The 19457-nt window shown below is 37.7% G+C and overlaps 2 protein-coding genes across 3 annotated transcripts; one reads left to right on the top strand and one right to left on the bottom strand.

Moving 5' to 3' along the window:
• Positions 1–772: 772 nt before the first annotated feature.
• rps6 (ribosomal protein S6) lies at positions 773–4816 on the bottom strand. Its single transcript, XM_015033847.1, has 6 exons — positions 4749–4816; positions 4059–4190; positions 2918–3128; positions 2165–2311; positions 1209–1366; positions 773–905 (listed from the first exon to the last, which is right to left on the bottom strand). Exons 1-6 carry the CDS (start codon positions 4752–4754, stop codon positions 810–812), a joined length of 750 nt encoding a protein of 249 aa, XP_014889333.1. The 5' UTR covers positions 4755–4816; the 3' UTR covers positions 773–809.
• A 1652-nt stretch (positions 4817–6468) lies between these two features.
• On the top strand, positions 6469–19080 carry acer2 (alkaline ceramidase 2). 2 transcript variants are annotated; one of them, XM_015033844.1, is made up of 7 exons: positions 6469–6954; positions 7250–7364; positions 9799–9940; positions 10593–10730; positions 16279–16416; positions 17055–17232; positions 18669–19080. In XM_015033844.1, exons 1-7 carry the CDS (start codon positions 6841–6843, stop codon positions 18687–18689), a joined length of 846 nt encoding a protein of 281 aa, XP_014889330.1. In that variant the 5' UTR covers positions 6469–6840; the 3' UTR covers positions 18690–19080. The 2 variants fall into 2 exon arrangements, with proteins under 2 accessions (XP_014889330.1, XP_014889331.1); XM_015033845.1 differs by lacking the exon at positions 18669–19080 and having other exon boundaries at positions 6473–6954; positions 17055–18067.
• Positions 19081–19457: the final 377 nt, after the last annotated feature.

Below are 19457 nucleotides of genomic sequence, written 5' to 3'. Positions count from 1 at the left end.
ATAAAATTGCAAATTTGAAAATCAAATGGAGTTCAGTGACACTTGTTCTGAAAAAGTCCACTTAAAATTAAAGTTTATTTGTGGGGCTATAGTTGCCAAAGTTTAAGTACCACACTAAGGTACAATGTGCATATAAAATGTTGTAGAATCAAGGTTGGCATCCCTTATGTAATTAAACTTTCAAAGATGTTCAAGTACCTTTGAAGAACAGCAACTTTCCAACTAAGGTTTAGGACTGAAAAGTGATTAATTGAATATCAACTCAAACATGCCAATTGCTGATCACTCAGCAAAACTGGCCAATTAAAATCAGATCAGCTACACTGCACTGATAAAGGGCCAAGCCTTTCACATGCTCTTTTTAAAGCTGCAGATGCAAACTTTACAATTTATCAAGTGTACATTAAATATTTAAAAGGGAACCAAATTTTTACTTTTTATTGCTTGAAATAAGCTTAAGTGGTAAGACTGCAGAATTTGCCTTTCAGCCAGTTGTCATAATACTCAATTACCAAATTAATTGTTGCTACAGACCTATTAAGATTGGGTTTAATTTAATGGAATACACTGAAGAGCTGCAGCACTGTTTCAAATGTGACAATGAAGTGATTACACAGGAACTCAGAAATTTAGCTAATGCTGCATCAAGGGCCAGTAAGGCTCAACTATTTTAACTATCACATGTAGAGATGCTTATAATCAGTTTTCATAGAATCTTAATGTATAAATCTGGGATTTTCTATCAAGCAACCATGTACAACACAAATCACAGCAGTTTATCAGCAAAACGTTTATTTCATTTAAGGATTTCACTTTTGGCTGGACTCCGACTTGGATGTGGATGCCCTCAGAGAAGAAAGGCGGCGCCTCTTGGCGATCTGTTCCTGACGCTTCTCCTTGGCCTCCTGTTTTTAAAAATGTAAGAAAATTTGGTTTAAATTTGAACAAAATTTTTTTTGGGTGTTTTAGACATTCTCAGAAACAACAGGAATCAAAGTTCCAACTTTAAGAGTTCAAATGTAAATTCTGACTATCTTAATGACAAGATAGTAACGGCCTTGTCATTATCAACTTTATTTTGACTTCTATATGGATATACCATTCTAGCAGAGTTTTACGGAAACAGTAATAATCCTATTACTTTTTTGTAGTTCTGAAGCCCAGATCGATTGTAGCATTTTTTAAAAACATTTGAAAATTGAACACACCTTCATCCTCTTGGCCAGCAGCTTGGCGTACTCGGAGGCCTCCTCCTTGTTCTTCTGGGTGCGTTGTCTCTTGAGGGCAATGCGGCGGCGCTTGTGCTGCAACACACGAGGGGTCACCAGTCTCTGGATCTTGGGGGCCTTAGTTCTTGGCTTCTTGCCTAAAAGAGGAAGTGGTTATCAGTAACAGTTCAAGACAGCAAAACAATGTGCTAATAAAGAGTGAAGCAACAGAACTGCAATTTTCAATCATCTTTAAAATCACTTCAAGTGAAAGAATTCAGAATGTATCCAAACAAATTGTTCTGCCTTCAAGTCAAAAGTGAGGTGACTTCACTTTGAATCAGAAGTCTCAAAAGAAGTTTGTTTACCCAGTTCTACCCAAAACTGTTCTGAAATGTGCAGGTAATTGTGCTGGGTTATGCAACAAAAATATTTTAGGAAAATGGGAAGAGGAACTAGGGAATACAGCAGCTTAGAAGTAGTTATGACTCCCACCTTACAATATTTAGAACAATGAGAGGCATGAGCAGCAGCACAAGATCATAAAATGGCTAATCCAAAAATGTTGCTGTAACTGCAGCTCTCTTAGGGTTCAAGCTCTTACTTTAGCCTAATCATTGTGCCTCTATGGGTCAATTTTACTGAACTACAAGAAAGCAGCTCAGTCACAAAAAAGCCAGAATTGGAATTATTCTCCCTTTTCTACTTTTTGAAAGGAAACATAGAAATTGTGATGGATCCCAGACTTTTTCAGTATTAATGTTAAAAAATAAACTATAATACACCAATACAATGTTAAAGATGTACCAAAAGAAGGATCGTGCAAAAAGGACATCTCAAAAACAGAAAAAAGTACAGAGGCTCCAGCAACAACTTTAACAGCAGAAAACCTCCTCTGGCTGTTGATTTACAAGCCATAATCTCCATGTTCATGCAGGCTTCAACACAACTTTCACCTTCTTTAGTCAGGGGTCTCCTCACGACATACTGCCTCACGTCATCCTCCTTAGCCAGGTTGAAGAGCTTGCGGATCTTGCTGGCCCTCTTGGGACCAAGTCGGCGAGGGACAGTGCTGTCGGTCAACCCGGGAATGTCCTTCTCACCTTAATGGCAAAACATCAGAACGTGAATGAAATCTGACCACAGAGCAAATTTTCAGTTCTACAAAATTTAAACAGGACATACATATTCAACTCAAAGACTGAAGGGAAACTATAAGATCATGGTGCTTGCTTTCTTTTTTCAACATAGCACCAGTTACAAGGCATCGTTTACTGACAAGGTAAGATTTAGCCATTTTACAGACCACCATCTGTTTTTTGACAACAGATTTGATATTATTTTCAGCTCCGAAGAGTAGAATAGATAATCTCTGCCTCCGCATCTTAAGGGCAGGAACAAAATAATTCAATATAGTCAGTTCTCCTGAAGGGGAGAAATATGAAACAAAACACAGAAGATCTAAACATTTCAATTAAACATTATAAAAACTGCAAGTCGTCACAGTGAGGAAGCATTGCAGTTCAACCATCCACTGTCACTGGGTCTGGTCGCATCTGGAAAGCAGCTCCACAGTTACTCTGGCAACACACTATCCCCTCTAATTTGACTATTAATCAGTCAAAAGAGACTCCATGGTGTGCCATCCATATATGCAGCAAGTCATTGACCTACATAGGCTAACATTACTGATACAGCATGAATAATACCTTTCTTGACGATGACCAAGTTCAGAACGCTGAGGTTGGCATCAACGATGCAACCCCGGACAGACTTGCGCTTGCGCTCGCCGGTCCTGCGGGGACGGTAGCAGGAGTGGCCCTTGCTGAGCAGCAGACGCACACGGCCATGGGTTAGTACCCCCTGTTTCATGGGGAAGCCCTGCTTGTCGTTGCCGCCGCTGATGCGCACCACATAACCCTAGACAAAAACAGTTTTTAACATGTGCAGAAGAAGGCAGTTTCCTTTCAGAATGTCTTAATCTTATACGATTCCCAACAAAGAATATCACTAATCCACAACCAAGAGTTTTCACAAGTCTCTAATTAAATATCAGACTTATTAAACCCTTTTGAAAGTCATTAAGTCAAGACCAACATAAATAACAAATCAATTTAAACTAACAAATTGAATAATTTGGGTTGGAGTTTTTTGACTGACATGTGGATCTATTACTTTTGCAACAAGACTGTTTACACTTCTTCACCTTACCCTATATGCATAGCTTCATAACAGTCATCTTTCAGTCAAACATTAAAATCCCTAATCAAGTCACACCTTAAATATACAAAGCTATGTACAAGTTTACTTTGTACATAATGCATACATGGACATATTTAGGATTTCTTAAAGTGTTAAAATTGAGATATTTAAATGTGACGCTGACTTTTGGATGCTATAAAATCTGCAAATCTGATCACACATCACTTTGTTGTTCCATCCTATTGTAATCCAAATTTCCACCATAAACTAGAAGAAAAAATATATATATCAATGCAACACTGCACAAAACAAAGTTTGTGTTAATGACAGAAATGCTTAAGACCTTTATTCTTGCCAATTTCCTACAGTCAGCCTCTCAACCAAATACCACCTCACTCACTAAATTGTGGTGTCTACTTCAAAAACATGTCGCGATACATCCTGCAATCTTAGATGTTCCATTTATTGCAACAAGTCATTGGGAGAGCACAGCTGTTTCAATCTGCCACGATTAACTGGGCTGATCGCATCTGGAAAGCTCCTCTACAGTTGCTCTGGCAACACACTGTCCCCCCTTAAAGACTACAGAGCAGTCACAAGGGTCTCCGGTGTGCCATGATGATGTGCAATGGACAGAGAGAAACTTACCTTCCACTCATCTCCCAGAGGGTCAGCAGCCACCTCAGTGGCCATACGCTTCTCATAAAAGATGCGCAGCTTCCTCTCATCATCAACTTCAATCAGCTTCTGGCAGCCGGTAGCAGGGAATGAGATGTTCAGCTAAAAAGCAATTTGAAAGAAACAAGCGTTAGAGCTTTTGACCATCATAGAGACACACAGACAACACGCCAAAGATGCAGATTTGATAACTAGGGTAATCAATAACATGAATGAAACTTCTAAACATCTGTGTTAAATATGTTCTAGAAATAGTGCCACAGTTTCAATTGGCGAATGAGTAAAACAGAGGCCTGTTAGCTTCTTTGCCGGGTCCAGTCAAAGCTGAAAAGACTAGCTGTGTGTACTCTTTACAAGAACATACCCAGAATATTGGATTAAACTGTTAAAAAGCGTGTATCCCTCGAAACAATAACGGAAATTTCACAAATCCTTTTCAATGTAAGTAGTTGCACACTGTGCGGCCATGTTTCTACAGCTCACTTTCTGACGGGCTAGTCAGCTAGCTCGTCACAATCAAAGCTCATCCTCAACTACAAAGCCACAATACCTGCATTAAACCAAACGTTTTAAAAGTTTAACATGATAGCTTTATTTCAACTAATATATTTTAACGATACTGGCTTTCAAAAACAAAATAAAAGCAAGTCATGGTTGTACCTTCATTTTGCCAAACCGACCCAACGACGGTCCGCCAGGGGAAAGAGGCAGGATATCCGCTCCGTGATCTCACATAGAACAAAATAATCTCGCGATAGCTAGATGGCCGTCATGAACCACCCTGCTAACAAGTCAATAAAGTAAATTGAAATGAAATAAAGTAATTTTATTTCATTTGTTCTTTTTTATCATCAATAGACGTCAGTCTTAGAAAAAGACAAGCGCATAACAATTAAACCTACATAACATGAGGTTTAATGCTGCTACACAAATAAAAATACAGGCAACAATTAAAATCATACAATGTTACATGATTTGTCACTTTTCTCTTTATCTTTTAATAAATTATTGACACTTTTATGTAATAATAGGTTTTATTTATTTATTGTCATTTATATTTCAACCTTATATTTTACTTTTGTGAAACACTTGATATGCAATATGTAGAAAAATATATATATTTCGAAGTGTAATTGAAGTCAAATTCATTTTTGTGCGCACAAAACTTTGCAAATAAAGCCGATTTTGATTTGTTACCAAAATGTTTTATATACATATGTATTTGCGAATATTTACCCTTGGCCCTCAAACTTAATTTAAAAAATAATGATGAAAATACTAAGATAAAAATATGATTCAATATTTTCTGTTTTTATTCATAATGATTACTTTAACATTCATATTGTCAGTACTTGCAAGAACATAATGCTACAAACAATATTGACCAGTGCAGGGCGCCAGAGAGCAGATTAGTTCGTGACATTGTAGCCTACAGAAGTTGGAAAGTATTTCAATTAATACAATTAACTTAAAATGATTGCAAATGTTTAAAAAAGGAATGTGAAATGCATGAAAGGGCTCAGACTTTCACCATTAGCTCTCCATCGGGGTCAGCGCTATCCATCCGTGCTACAAGATCAGTATTGTTTTCCATTTTTATTCCTGACGGTGGGGTCTCTGTGTGCAGGTGAGGTTTTCTGAACCAGGTTACTGTGGGACTGACTGAGTCAGCATAAAGTGAAATGAGCATTTTGAGTTTTAAAATACCATATAAGTTTGTTATTTGGCTTTTGATGGTTACATTTACAGATTTACCTGTGGAAAATTAATGTAACGGAAGCTTTTAACGCAGAAATCTTCGCATTTTGTTTGAAACTTGTGTTTTTATTGAACCAGCAATCAGAAAACATGCTTCTGAAAAAAAAAAAAAAACTTCCCTTATTTTTAGCGTAATTTTCCCTTAACAGCTGTGAAAGTATGGAGAGCCATATGAAAGTTGCACTTGGCAGGTGAAGTGAGCGGTCTTCTTGACTTCATCGAAGTATTTTCGACCCCCTGTTGCATCAGTCATTAACCATGAGTTTTTGTGCACTTACAGACACAAACATACACACGCACACACACACAGAGAGAGAGTACTAGTGAGAATTACGGCCATTGCAAGAAAGGATATAAAAATGTGTGACTTATTTTTTTCTAGTGGCTCTAATAGTCTTTCGTAATTTTCAGGCTATTTTACATAAACATGAAAAACTGATTAGTGTCACAGCTGTTAGAAACATTGGCTAGCAACCCACTTGTGGAACATTGAATTTATTAATTACGTTATATAAGTGATTATAAATTCTAAGTTATTGCTATAGCAACTCACTAAATAAACCATATACTTTTGTAGTTTTTGTTGTTGTTGTCGTTTAATCATGAGTGTTAAAAAAAAAAGAAAAACATCACCAAACACTTCCGGTTTTACTGAAGAAGGAAGCTGGGCGGAGTGAGTCCTCTTGCACAGTGTGAACACTCTTTGAGGCCAGAGTGAGCAGCTGTCAGAGGACGAGGCAGAGCGTCACGAAGAGCAGAGAAGAGGCTTTGTGGAAGGAAGGACTGAGTGAAAATGCAGCACAGGAGCGAGCCCCGACATCAACACTTGTCCACAGTCCGTCTCAGGATCCAGACTTTAAACTGCTAGCGTGTCGCCGCCGAGCTGGCTCATACCACGGACTTTCCCTCGGCTGTTGTTTTTGTTTTGCTCTAATCTGCTGGAGGATCACAGACTGAACAGCGCTGCTGTCCACTCGACAGGACTAGTCCAGACATGAGCAACGTTAACCCGATTTTCTGGGACCAGTTGCAGGCTGGCAGCTCCGATGTCGACTGGTGTGAAGGAAATTACCTCATCTACCCCAGCATCGCTGAATTTTACAACACGGTCGGTATGAAGTCTGTCGAGTAAGCAGTGTTTTGGATAATGCAGTTTTGTTTACAGCCGGGGTTGCTCTGCTTTTGTTTCGCTCTGTCATTAACTGCCTTCTCACACTTCATCAACACACCGCCGTGTTACCAATAATAAAGGCTCCTATGAGTTAAAGAGACTTTTTAAAAGTTAATCTGCTTTAAATGTTTTCCTCTCCAGTTCAGCCGCTCTGCTGGACCCAGTGGGCAACACGTTGTTTTGATGCCACGATGCTGTTTCCTCAAAGTGTTGTTTTGTTATTTCATTTCAGATCAGCAACGTCTTGTTCTTTGTTTTGCCTCCCATATTGATGTTCTTGTTCCGTGAATATGCCCAGCATTTCAACAACGGGATCTACCTCATCTGGATCCTGCTAGTGGTGGTCGGTAAGTGAATGACCTCCTCAACTTCATAGTGAGGATGAGCAGCCAAGACAGCTTCAGTGCTTTTTTGTTTTGTTTTGTTTTAAAGAAGATTAGCAAATAGTTTTTATTTGTGGGAAACCACAGGTGAAAAAAAAGCAGCTTCTTCTCTGTGTACATGCAGTTTCTGTTATTCATACAGGCTGCTGAAAAGTATTTTGAAATATGGAAAGTTATCTGCTTAATCTGCCTGAGTGTCCTCTGTGTGCTGATATAATGTCAGACTGGCAGGATACGAGTTGAGATCAGAACCCACATCTCAGGGTGGGGGCATTTCCACCATCTGCTCCTTGATTCATTTCGTCTTCTTTGTTTCTCAAAAATCATTTTGTAAAACGCAGGGAAGCCTCGATTATGTAACTGTGCTGCAAACTACGCCGTGTTACTCATACTTTTATATTTGGTTCTGGTGGGGTGTGTGTGTTTCTCTAGATAATCTTCTTAAATTTAATTATTTAAAAATGTAAGCTGCACAACATACTGAATTGCATTATTACAATTTGAAATGCCTGCATGGACAGTATGTTTCTTGAAAATGTAGCATTCTAATAATAAACTTGACCTCCTTAATGAACTTTCACTGACTCTGGTATTCAAGTATATTTTTAATTAATAAAGCTCACAATAAATAATTGGGGGGCATGATATAATTGTTAATTTTCAAAAATGAACAATTAAAATCAGAGTTCAGCACAAATTTCTAAAAACACCTGATGAACATGCTGATCTTTGTCCACTGGTCTGAGGTCCTGTTACCTACTGACACAGATGAAGACAAAAGGAAACGTGATTGTGCTCGTTTTCCACTTTAGATGCGATTACTGCTACATGATTAACGAAGCCTGCTCAGTGTTTCCATGGGATGTTTTTTCTCACGGACTGAGGTCACCTCTCAGGAACCGGTGAGGGGAGGGCTGGGTGGAGGACTTGGTGGTGGTGGTGGGTGGTTCTGGTTATCTTTGCTGACTATGCAACCTGCGTGTTTTCAAACAGCGCTGGCACCCGGCCTCCATTCACACACAACGGCTCCATTCACTGCTGTGATCTATAAATCAGAGGAGCATTTTAACAGTATTTGCTTAAGAATGAAGCTATGATCTACTAGCTTGATATTTGTTCTGGGAAAAAAAAAATAAAATAAACATATTGATTTCCTTTTCAGAACAAGACGTACAATTTATAAAACATTTGTAAATGTTTATACTTACAACTACATTGTTTTTAACCCTCCTCTTCTGCAGTTTACTAGAGCTACTTTGTATAATTTATAGTGTGTCAGAGGCTCCATTTTTCAGCTCATTTATAAACAACTTGCCTTACAGCTAAAGGGAAAAGAAGAGATCAGGAGGCGTTTGGTTCCAGTTTTCAGAAACAGGGCAAATTCATAGACTAATAACAAGCAGAATTTAAGGTTTTTTACTCACTCTTTTTATTTCAGTGTGTAGTATTATAATTTTAGGACACTAAGCTTAAATTTCAATGTTGTTATAGGCAGGACTAATTTTACCGCATTACATAATAAAGTCTCAACAATATTAGCTTATACAGTGTAATCCAAGTTGTAAAATATTGTAACTCTTAAGTAGAGATGGAAAATATTGCATGAAGTCATGTTGTTTTATTAAAACCTTCTTCACAATATGTAATATGTATCTTTTTATACTACATGAAACCTTAAGGAGTGTTCATTCAGCTGACAATTAGTGTGCAGCAACAGGTGGGGAAGGGGAATTGGGGCATTACTCAGTCATTTTGGAACTGTCTCTAGTATCTTATTATAAGGACTTTAAACCATAGGGGCAGATTGATGAGAATGTTTTGAAAATTTAATCTTTTAAAAAAATCTTTCTTTAATCCTTACCCCTTACATTAGTAGAATCTTTGTACACGACTGGAGAATAAGAAAAGAATCCTATGGGTAGCATTTCAGCTATGTTGTGACTGTGTCCCATTAAGAATATTTTATTAGTTGATGACTTAATGGTGTTAAAATAAGCATAAAAGGCTTTTATAAATGGATAATATATGCAAAAAACTCAAAGTTACAAAATAAAACGTTTTTTCAATTGGCATTCATAGTTCATCTTATAATGTAAAATAAAATTAGTATGCAGCAGCTGTTCCATAGGTTGTCTGAGGTCAATATTTCAGGTTTTAGTGATTCATAAAATGACCTAATTGTTTTGACAGCTTGGTGGATAAGCAGATATGTGGCCATAATAAAATCTCTAGATTCTGGTCACACCACTCCTTTGTGATTTTGTAACTTACCAGTTTTGAACTTTCCACTCAATGTTTAGTTCCAACAACAACAGAAGTTGTTTTAAAACGGAAATGTTCTTCAGTTACTGTTCGCACTTGTTACCTTTATTTATCTTTGCGACTTTCTTTCTCACAGGCATCGGATCAACGTATTTTCATGCCACACTCAGCTTCCTCGGCCAAATGCTGGATGAGCTGGCCATTCTTTGGGTGCTCATGTGCGCCATCGCCATGTGGTTTCCCAAGAGATACCTGCCAAAGATGTTCAGGAGAAATCGGTATGTCGATCATTCCAAACGAAACCACTAAGACGCAACGAAACGCGCCTTGAGATGTAAGGAAAAGGCTAATTGGTTTATTTATTTATCTTTTTTTTAAGAGACAGATGTGGAGTTTACTGTGGGTCATTGGCTTCTCTTATGATGCATCTACTGTTATGACTCATTACATCTAAATATAGGCACATCCAAGATAGCTGACACCAGTAAAAGCAGCATCACATGTCTGCACTTCTTGTATTGTCACAGAGACTTGATGGCTGCTCTCTCCTGCTGCAGGCTGTCGCTTAACATTTCCTCTGCTTATTGCTCATCGGCAGCTGAACCAAGTGCATGTGAATTATTTGAATCTGGTGGTCTTTCTTTTTCTGAAGCAGGTAAAAAAGATCCAAAGTTGGCTAGAATCACATGGAGAGAAAATGAAACAACAGCAAAACACAAAGTAGAACTACAGCGAAAAGGTCTAATTTAATGTAACACCGCTAGAGTAAACGACCTGGATTTGCTTAATACAAGTCAAATTATTTTGTTCATACACTTCTAACATACAGCAACGCATTATCAACACAAACTACAAGTGGATAAACAGTTTGGTCAGGTTGCCATCCAGAGATTGTTTCATATTGTTGCTTGTTTTTGCTTCTTTGTGTAGTTTAAGGTTTAAAGTGGTCATCGGCATCCTGTCTGGGATCACCACCGGACTGGCCTTTGTTAAACCTGTGGTCAACTCGCTGTCGCTCATGACTCTGGGCATCCCCTGCACAGTGCTGCTTATCACTGAGCTTAAAAGGTGAGTAGAGATTATCTGATCCCAGCGTACATTACACAACATCACACGACAAAACGTGAACCTTCTGCTCTGCATGACTCAGTCAGAAACAAGAGTAAAATTTGTATGAGCAATAAATGCTACATAACATCTTAATGAAAATGATCGGCTTTGTTTGTGCCATTTCTATCGCTGACTCATTTCCAACTCTAATGTGTTTTTGTGTCTGTTCCATTGTTTCTCTGCGCTTGTGAGTCATGCTATGACTGCGTCGGTTTAGGAATTTGTCATTCAAATTCATGCTGCAAAATATTTTTTTGAGTTTTTAGTTGAAGTCCTTTGTTCCTGTCATAAATCATTCACTGTTTTGGTATCGCTGTCGCTATTGAATCAGTATTTAAGCAGAATGGAAGCTAATAATGTTCAGGAATTTGTCTATCATTTGCTCATTGTTTCCTTTAAGTAAATGTGGTCATGTGACTTCCAGACATATTCCACAGGAAATATTCCAAATTGTAAATTCCCCATGTTAGTTTTGGGAATTAACTAAAATTAAGAGGTAATCTAAACAAACTGTATCATGATCAGACATAAACATCAACATTCTATTTGCCATAAGTGGACATCTATGCATAATGGGTAAAAATACCTCCAAGTCAAAATTCTATCAAGGTTTAATTACTTTGTCAAACAATAAATTCTTTCATTAAACAACAAAACATGAATTGTTAATTTTTTGTAGTTTTAATCATGGGTCATATTCTGTATTATTCTTTAAGAGCTGACTGGTCCAAAACTTGAACAGCAGTCAAACTTTGGAAATAATGTGGGATTTAAAAGCTTATGAAAAAAATGTAAAATTACACTTAGATTAGTCTCAAGATTTGAGCATTTTTCTAATTTATTTATGTGCAGTGGCTAAGTACCTGCATTCAAATGGCACACAATGGAAATACATTAGGATGAAATAACAATAGGTGGGTGTTGAGTGTTGAAGAAAGCACAACACTGCTTGGGTTTAGGAGTCTCTTTATGCCTTAATGATTTATGGATCAAAAGTTAAATGGCTAAAACAAACAAAAAATTCCTTCAAAAGTAGAAAAAAGCTGGACTGAAAATGAGTGAAAAAAAAATCCAAAAGAGAAGGAGTGAAACCTCCTGAAACCCAGAACAACCACTAATCAAGACTTCTTAGATCTAGGAATGAAACATGAAGGACAACTCGTCACTACGGCACAGTGCCGTATTTAGCAATAACATGAGATCAGATCACTGAGAAAACCCTAATGGCTTCACCGACTACAGCACAATAACACTTGATCTTCAATCTCCTGCAATTTTAATGTTGAAGGCACGTTATCTTATCCCGACTAATAGATTATGTTTACAATCGTACGTCCCTGCAAACACATTTTCAACAAACTCATTGTTTGTGTCAAAGAGAGACCCTGTCAGAGCCTCCAGGCATTTCCTCTGTCTCAGTATCTGCATGTTGTGCTTTTCCCCCTCAACACTTACTTACAAGCATCAGTCCTGAAACATTAGGTCACCTATTGTTTAATTTCTGGCTAATTCTTGACATTGCTGCAGCACCAGTCATCTGTTGAAGCCTCTTGTTATTTTGCAAGACCAGACAGAGTTCCTGTAGCCATGACTGATGGACTCCTGTCCTCAGAAAGAACATACTGTTTTGTTGTTGTTTGACTTTTCTACACTGTGACTCTTGGCCCCCCTTTGACGGAGTTCCAGCTGCACAAAAAAACAAAGTCCTCGGTGTCTCAGACGGACAATGTAACGCTTATTTAAGCGGAAAGTGTAAAAGCAGAAATTCTAGTCAGAGCTTTGCCATAAAATGTGTTGTCACTATCAGAGAAGATGAAGGGATGATGAAAAAGCCTGAAGATAAACATATGTTTTATTGCAATCGTGTAATCGCACACTAAAAAAAAACAAAAAACAAAAAAAACTAAAAATATATTACATTAAAATTTAAAACTATTGACAAATCCAACTTTTAGTTTGTCTACATTCTTCAAGAATGGAACATATATCATGATAGGAAGTTTTTATTTTTTATTTTTTTGTGAAGTATTTAAGCTGCAGTGGGCGTGCCATTTGTGAAGGCCATCAGGGGTTCAGTTTTCAACCTTGAGACCTTTGCTGCATTTCTTTCTCTCTCTCACTGCCCATTTCCTGTCTGATTACTCTGCATGAAAGCCACTAGGAAAACAATTTTCAAACAAAATCATTTCTGGTACACTAATTGCTACCATCGCATTGAATACTTCGTATGACTCCCCCCCCCTCTTCCCCGTTGCCAGTAAGACAGCTCTTAGTCTTCTAAAACATTTCATAAGGTTGGAGCCTACAGAGAGAGATCTTCAACAGCTTCTCTAATGATCTTTCTATATCATTTCTCATATTCAGTCCACTAGCAGAATCCATCAGACTTTTAAAGGTAAAATTACAGGTATTTCACAGAGTTTAAGATGCCACACACTCTCCCAAGATTAATGGTAGTTTTGGAAATAAAACAGGCACCACAGATTCTACATCATTGAGCAGTTGCCATTGGCTATTTTCAATATTAACCATTTGTTTTTTTATTTTAGATAGTAACTTTTAAGTTGTGACTTTGGATGGGAGAACAATAAAAACAGGTCAGGTATTTCTGCTTTTTCTCTCTCTGTCTCCTAAATTCTGCTGACTTTGAGTTACAAGAATAGTTTTTGAGTGTTTGCAATCAGAGCACTCAAACTAAGTTCTTCACATAGCTCCAGTCGCGCTCTTGACATCAAATATGCAATTTATAGCGTCATTAATAGAAAATATTTCCACGAGGTAAACAACTCCAAGGAGTTGCACTAAATAAGGTTTTTTCTTTCTCAAATTCTCCAGCACATTCAGCGGCGCTCCCTCCAAACGGGACTCCTTGTTCTGTCATTTTTTTTCTTATCTTCGTTTCTCCTGCAACATGAGAGGACAGCAGATATCCTGCAGCCTGTTGATAGTTTTCGTAGGCAGGAAGAGGTGTTTGCCAACCGAGGACAGTCTCTACATTAAGTTATGGAGGCCAAGTGGCGCAATGCTTTAAGAACAGTCAGAATTTTCTTCTATGGGAATACAAACAATTGGTGTATATCTGAGCGATAATGATGGTTTAATGACTTTTTTCCTTTTTTTATTCTAGTAGTTCCTGTTGCTAATGAGACACTGTTACCCCTTTCCTGTTTCCTTGAAACGGTTACATAATATAGAGACACTTTACCAGCAAGGCTGGTCAGCTGACTTTCTTCCCTTCATAAAAATGTAGGCAGAAAGAGTCAAGTATTTTAGATTTTTCTTTTTGCCACATTTTATGCCCGAACCACCTCAGCTGACTCCTTTCAAAGCGGAAGAGTGGCAGCTCTTCTTCAAACTCCGTCCCAGGCGATGGCGCTCCTTTCCCACTACAAAGATCCTTTTCATTCCAGCTTAAATCCACAATCTTTTTCTTCAGTCATGATCAATTCATGATGACCATTAGTCAGGGATCGGACCGATGGACGGGTGACTGCAAACATTTGCTTTTCAAGGCAAATAGGGTCATTTTTATAACATAATCAATAACTTTGTTACCTTTAGTTGTTATAAAAATGCTATAAATATCAAATATCACTTATTTAAATGATATAAAAGCAATTTTACTTCTTGATTTTAATGCCTTGAAATTTGGCCTCTGTCTCTTTAAAATCTCTTGCTCTTTCTGAAACTCTGCCTTCAGGAAATTATCACAACATCGCTTCTCTATTAACCCTTTAACAATGTTTTTATGAGCGTTACACTGAGAATTAGCTCAGAAACTGCAGCTTTAAGGAGGAGCTTTGCCTTGAAGGTGGCACTTGGTCCAACCAGGTGTTTTGGACAGTTGAATAGTTGCCATAGCAAATTAAAAGATTTCTCAAACATGCATGAAAGTATTAAGGCAACACTCCAGGTATGTTTTTGATGAGGGAATAACATAATATTATGATGAAAAAAGTTCATTTTACATAATACTCTCCCTATAAGTAAACAATTCCTTAATATTGATTTTTTTAAAGTACTAGTTCTACTGGCAGATTATTTAACTTATTACAATAAATTTTCCCATCCTATAAGTGAAATATTCTGCCGGTAAATTTTGATCAATATTAAGGAATTATTTACTAAAACAGGCTACTATGTCTTGCTGAAAAGTTGCTTATAAGTTAGCTTTGGCTTTTTTTTAAAGTGCACTAAGACATTTGCACAAGAAACTTGACCAGAAATACCTAGTGAGTAATTTCTGGTTCAGAACTATGGGTTCATATTTAGAGGAGCTGATCCTCCCTCTTGCACTAAGAACAAGAGGCATCTTGTGCTGAAAATGGGACAATGCTTTGGGTAAACAAGGACCCGTTAGCCCTTAAAGAACATCCCCAGCACCACATACACCAACATGGACATAAACTCCCAACCAGAACAATAAAACTCTTGTAATCTGCTCAACCAAACCCACAGCTGGCGCTACAATTATGTCAGTGTGCACAATAAGCCTCGATGTGAACAAAGGTTAAAAACTAAAACCATGTTTCAAGTCCTGTTTGACACCTCATTCCTTAAAACAATGGCACCAAATAAGGCACCAGTGAAACGGTGCGACTCCACCAGAAGAGAAGCTGAAACATTGTCTCCGCCAGCGCACTGCTGCCGTCATCAGAACAGCTCTGTCACAGTCAGGCCTGCACGTCTCTGCCTCAGTGTCACAAGGATTTCTAAGGAGGACAACGCTAAGAATAGCTAATCAGTGGCACTCTGGATTAGCACGTCTTTGTAGGTCAGGCGATGTTTATTTACGTGGGGATTACATACAACTTTCCCTCTTAAACACCCACATGTGGCAACATCAGGGACTATTTAAGAAAAAGAACCTTCTTATTAGACACACAGTGGAATATTTTTTTCACCATGAAGTCACAGTCATACCAGAGTGCACCCTCTATGGTTTTGATACGTGAATAATATGGTCTGTAAGAGTAATTTAAATATAACCTCAAGAAAAAAAAAAAACAAAAAAAAAAAAACACACACACACAATACATCCCATGGCCCATGTATTTATTTCTTACTTATTACTTATTTCTATAACAGTTGAATCAAAATGGAAAGGTTTATGGAAAGTGAGTGAACCCAAAACTCTAGATTTTTTACAAAATGCATAATTTAATTTTTCACACAGATAAATGATTTATAGATTTGTTAGATATTAAATCAAAAATAGTTATCAACACTTATAGTGACAGACTCTGATAATTGTGGCATTAGATGTAATTGTTAAACTGCAATGGAAAAATGACTTGCTCTGTAGTTGTATGAAAAAGTATCTGCATTAATTCTGAAGCGACTGACTGGGCCATTGCTGCCCATTGACGTTATTTTTAGCCATTTTATTTTAGATTTGCAGGTTTTCTCGGACAAGTTTCGCACACACTTTTATTCTCTGAGACTGAAACATACCTTGCGTGTGTGTTCAGCGTCACACACATTTCTCATCTCACTCTCATTGCAGGTGTGAAAACTTGCGAGTGTTCAAGCTCGGGCTGATTTCTGGGATCTGGTGGGCGCTGGCTCTGCTCTGCTGGATCAGCGACAGGATATTCTGTGAAATGTGGTCGTCGGTCAACTTTCCCTACTTACACTGTGCTTGGTGAGCTCAGAGTCAAGTCGGAGAACGCATGCTGTTTATTATCTGGAAAATCAAAGTTAATCAAAAATTTAAAGACTAATCGCACATCAGCCTGAACACACCATCCCAATTGTAAAACCTGGTGGTTCTCTGGGGGTTGCCTTTTTGATGAGAAGATGCAAGTAGCTAAAAATTCGGATCAACAACAGTTTAGATCAAACCATGTTAATGTGACAGAATGGCCTCATCAAAGTTAAGACTCAAATTCAACTGAGAATTTGTGGTGACGGATGGTCTTGATCCAATCTAAGCTCGAGTTGTTATACAAAGAAGAAAAAAGTCAGTTTGTTGATATGCTTCTATTCAAAACCCATACAGACATACCACAGGCAATTTATTTTGCAGTGGATTTTATTTTGGAGTATCAATACACCAGATATTTCGGCTTTCGACTTGTAAAGCAAATAAATGAAAAGGAAACATTTAAAGCCGTCTAGGATTTTCCTTTCAGTTCAGTCTTGCAGTAGTTTATCACAGTGAGACGAATTGAGCTGCTTGCCTTTTCAAGGTCCTTTAAGAATGTCAGAATGTTAGACTGTAAAGAAAAATGCATTGTTGAACATAGCATTGCCTTACTGGTACTGCTCCTGCTCTCTCAGGCACATCCTCATCTGTCTGGCCTCCTACTTAGGCTGCGTCTGCTTCGCCTACTTCCACGTGGCGACTGAGGCGCCGGAGCAAGGCCCGGTCATCATGTTCTGGCCCAACGAGAAGTGGGCCTTCATCGGCGTGCCGTATGTTTCGTTACTCTGCGTCCACAAGAAATCGTCCATCAAGGTGACTTAAGGTGGCCTTAGAAGTACTCAGCTCTACAGTTTTAACACCAGCATGATACGGCAGTCCGTCTGCGAGTCGTGTTGCCCCGCATCGTGTTCTCTTTGATTTGACCGGTAGATGCGATGCACTTGTTCAAAGAGTATAAACTTTTTCCTGCTCTGGAATCCTCTTTGAATCCTGACAGAGCAGGGATTTATGCAACTTTGATGTCATTAGTTTGTGAAATATGCTGCAGGGTATCTCCTTAAATAACATATCAAAGCCAACAAACCTTTATAGTGTTCTACACCTATACTCAGGCTTTGCATGAGACGTCGTGTAACCATCTCAGAGTGATAGTGTTGCAGTTAACTATCTGTAGATTTTCTAAACTTTGGAAGACCTCAGTATTAAGCGTTATGCTGCCTCAATAATTATTAATATAGCAACTCGTCGGTGCCAGGTTTAGTAACAGTAATTTCACCACATGTAACTATTATAAAACCAAGCCAGTCACAGAAGACTCTGAAATTATAAGCTGGTTCCCAACAAGAACATAATTAACATCAAGCCTTAGGCCTCTTTTTAGCCTTTAGATGTGTTCCTTTCTTCAAGCATGCTACCCTGATAGTAATTTTGCTATATTTTGCAAAATATCAATGCAATACTCAGTTATTTTCCAAAGAACATGTGTTTCCTTTATTCTTATAGAAGTTGGTACCTTTAATTGTGGTGAACACAGTATATTGTCAAGAAACAGAAATAGTTAGATTTTTATATCGGAACATGGTTTCTAAACTATTTTCCTCAAAAATTAGTCTTGTAATGTTAGTATTTTAGAGTTAACCAGGTTTATTATACTTCATTTCAAATTAAGATATTTCATATAGTGGCTACTCCTCAAGGCTAAGGTAATATAAAATTGTGCAAAGACATTTCAGCCAAGATATTAAGATACATAAAATGGAATAGTAATTGCAAGTGAATGTGCATTGTTTCTGTAAGTTTGAGCACGTTTGTAGAGAGGAACAACTTTTTTTTTTTTTTTTTTTTACTTTATCCATTATACCAAAACTATGTAGGAGTCATTATTGAAAAAAAATGCCAATGTATGAAATAGAGGGATGTATTTTTGATGTTTCTAAATCAAATGCCAATCCCAAAGGATAAGAACTGTTTACGGTTTTTCTTCTCAAATATTTGTTTGAGTGTCAACGCCTCACACTGTTTGACTTTTCCACTCAAACTGCATGCAAAGATTTTGAGCAACTAAAGATGTCAAAATAAGTTGTGCAATCATAAAAGGTCGATGAAGGGTTACAATTTTCAAAAACCCGACAAAAAAGATTCTGAGACAATATTTTTTTCAGAAAATAATTTGTTGTTGAGCTATTTGTCGTTTCAATTTCCATTTTACAGTGTTTCTGCTTTTTGTTCTGCTAGACTTTGTTTTTGAGAGAAACCTTAGGGAGGATTGATGACGTGAAGAGATACCGATAGTACCTGCAGTGTAATGCACAACACGCTGAATAATACAGGTGGCTGAAAGTGATGAGTTCATTGAGTCCTGCAGTGAAAGTGAAAACACTCATGCCATAAGAAGCGAATCGGCATCACACATTAAGCAGCCAGTGTAAAGAAAGCAGGGCTTTAAATGCTGCTTTCTGCATTGTGATGCTTGACAATAAGGAAGGATTGTTATTGGCTCAAATCTGTATGAATCTCAGTGTTTCTCCACTTGCATTCTTAATACAGATAAGTTGCACAGAAATATTTATTTTCATAAATTATCCTGTTTTGTACACAAACATTTGTAGCAGATTAGAGTTTTGATATTTTCTGTAATAAACGAAGCAAATTTTGAACATGGCTACTGTTGTGTTTATTGTCCAACTGCTGACTCATACAGTTTGAATATTATGGTAAATGTAAATAAGTTGCATTGTGGCTTATTTTAGTGTAATTGAGACGAGCCTTTTGACACCTTTGTAAGTCAGGTTAACAACTCTATTCTCTACTTACGACAGTTAAATGTTTCTGAAACGGTGGCAAATAATTTTGGTGTACCTGAAGGTTCTACATTGGGTTCTCGTTCTCGGCTTGATATTGACTTCTACAGTTCTGGAAGGACTAAGGACTGCGTGGGGTTTGTAAAAACAACTGTCCAAAACTCACATTTATGATTTCAATAAGAGATTAACGGCTTAACTGAGATGCAGATAACAGAAGCTGCCACTAGACGGCGG

Source organism: Poecilia latipinna, unplaced genomic scaffold (genome assembly GCF_001443285.1).
Source record: "Poecilia latipinna isolate Pla-1442-1.1 unplaced genomic scaffold, P_latipinna-1.0 Scaffold280, whole genome shotgun sequence".
In the NCBI taxonomy this organism is placed as follows: Eukaryota; Metazoa; Chordata; class Actinopteri; order Cyprinodontiformes; family Poeciliidae; genus Poecilia; species Poecilia latipinna.
The sequence above is the reverse complement of the archived record's forward strand: the minus strand, read 5'-3'. Positions and strand labels throughout refer to the sequence as shown.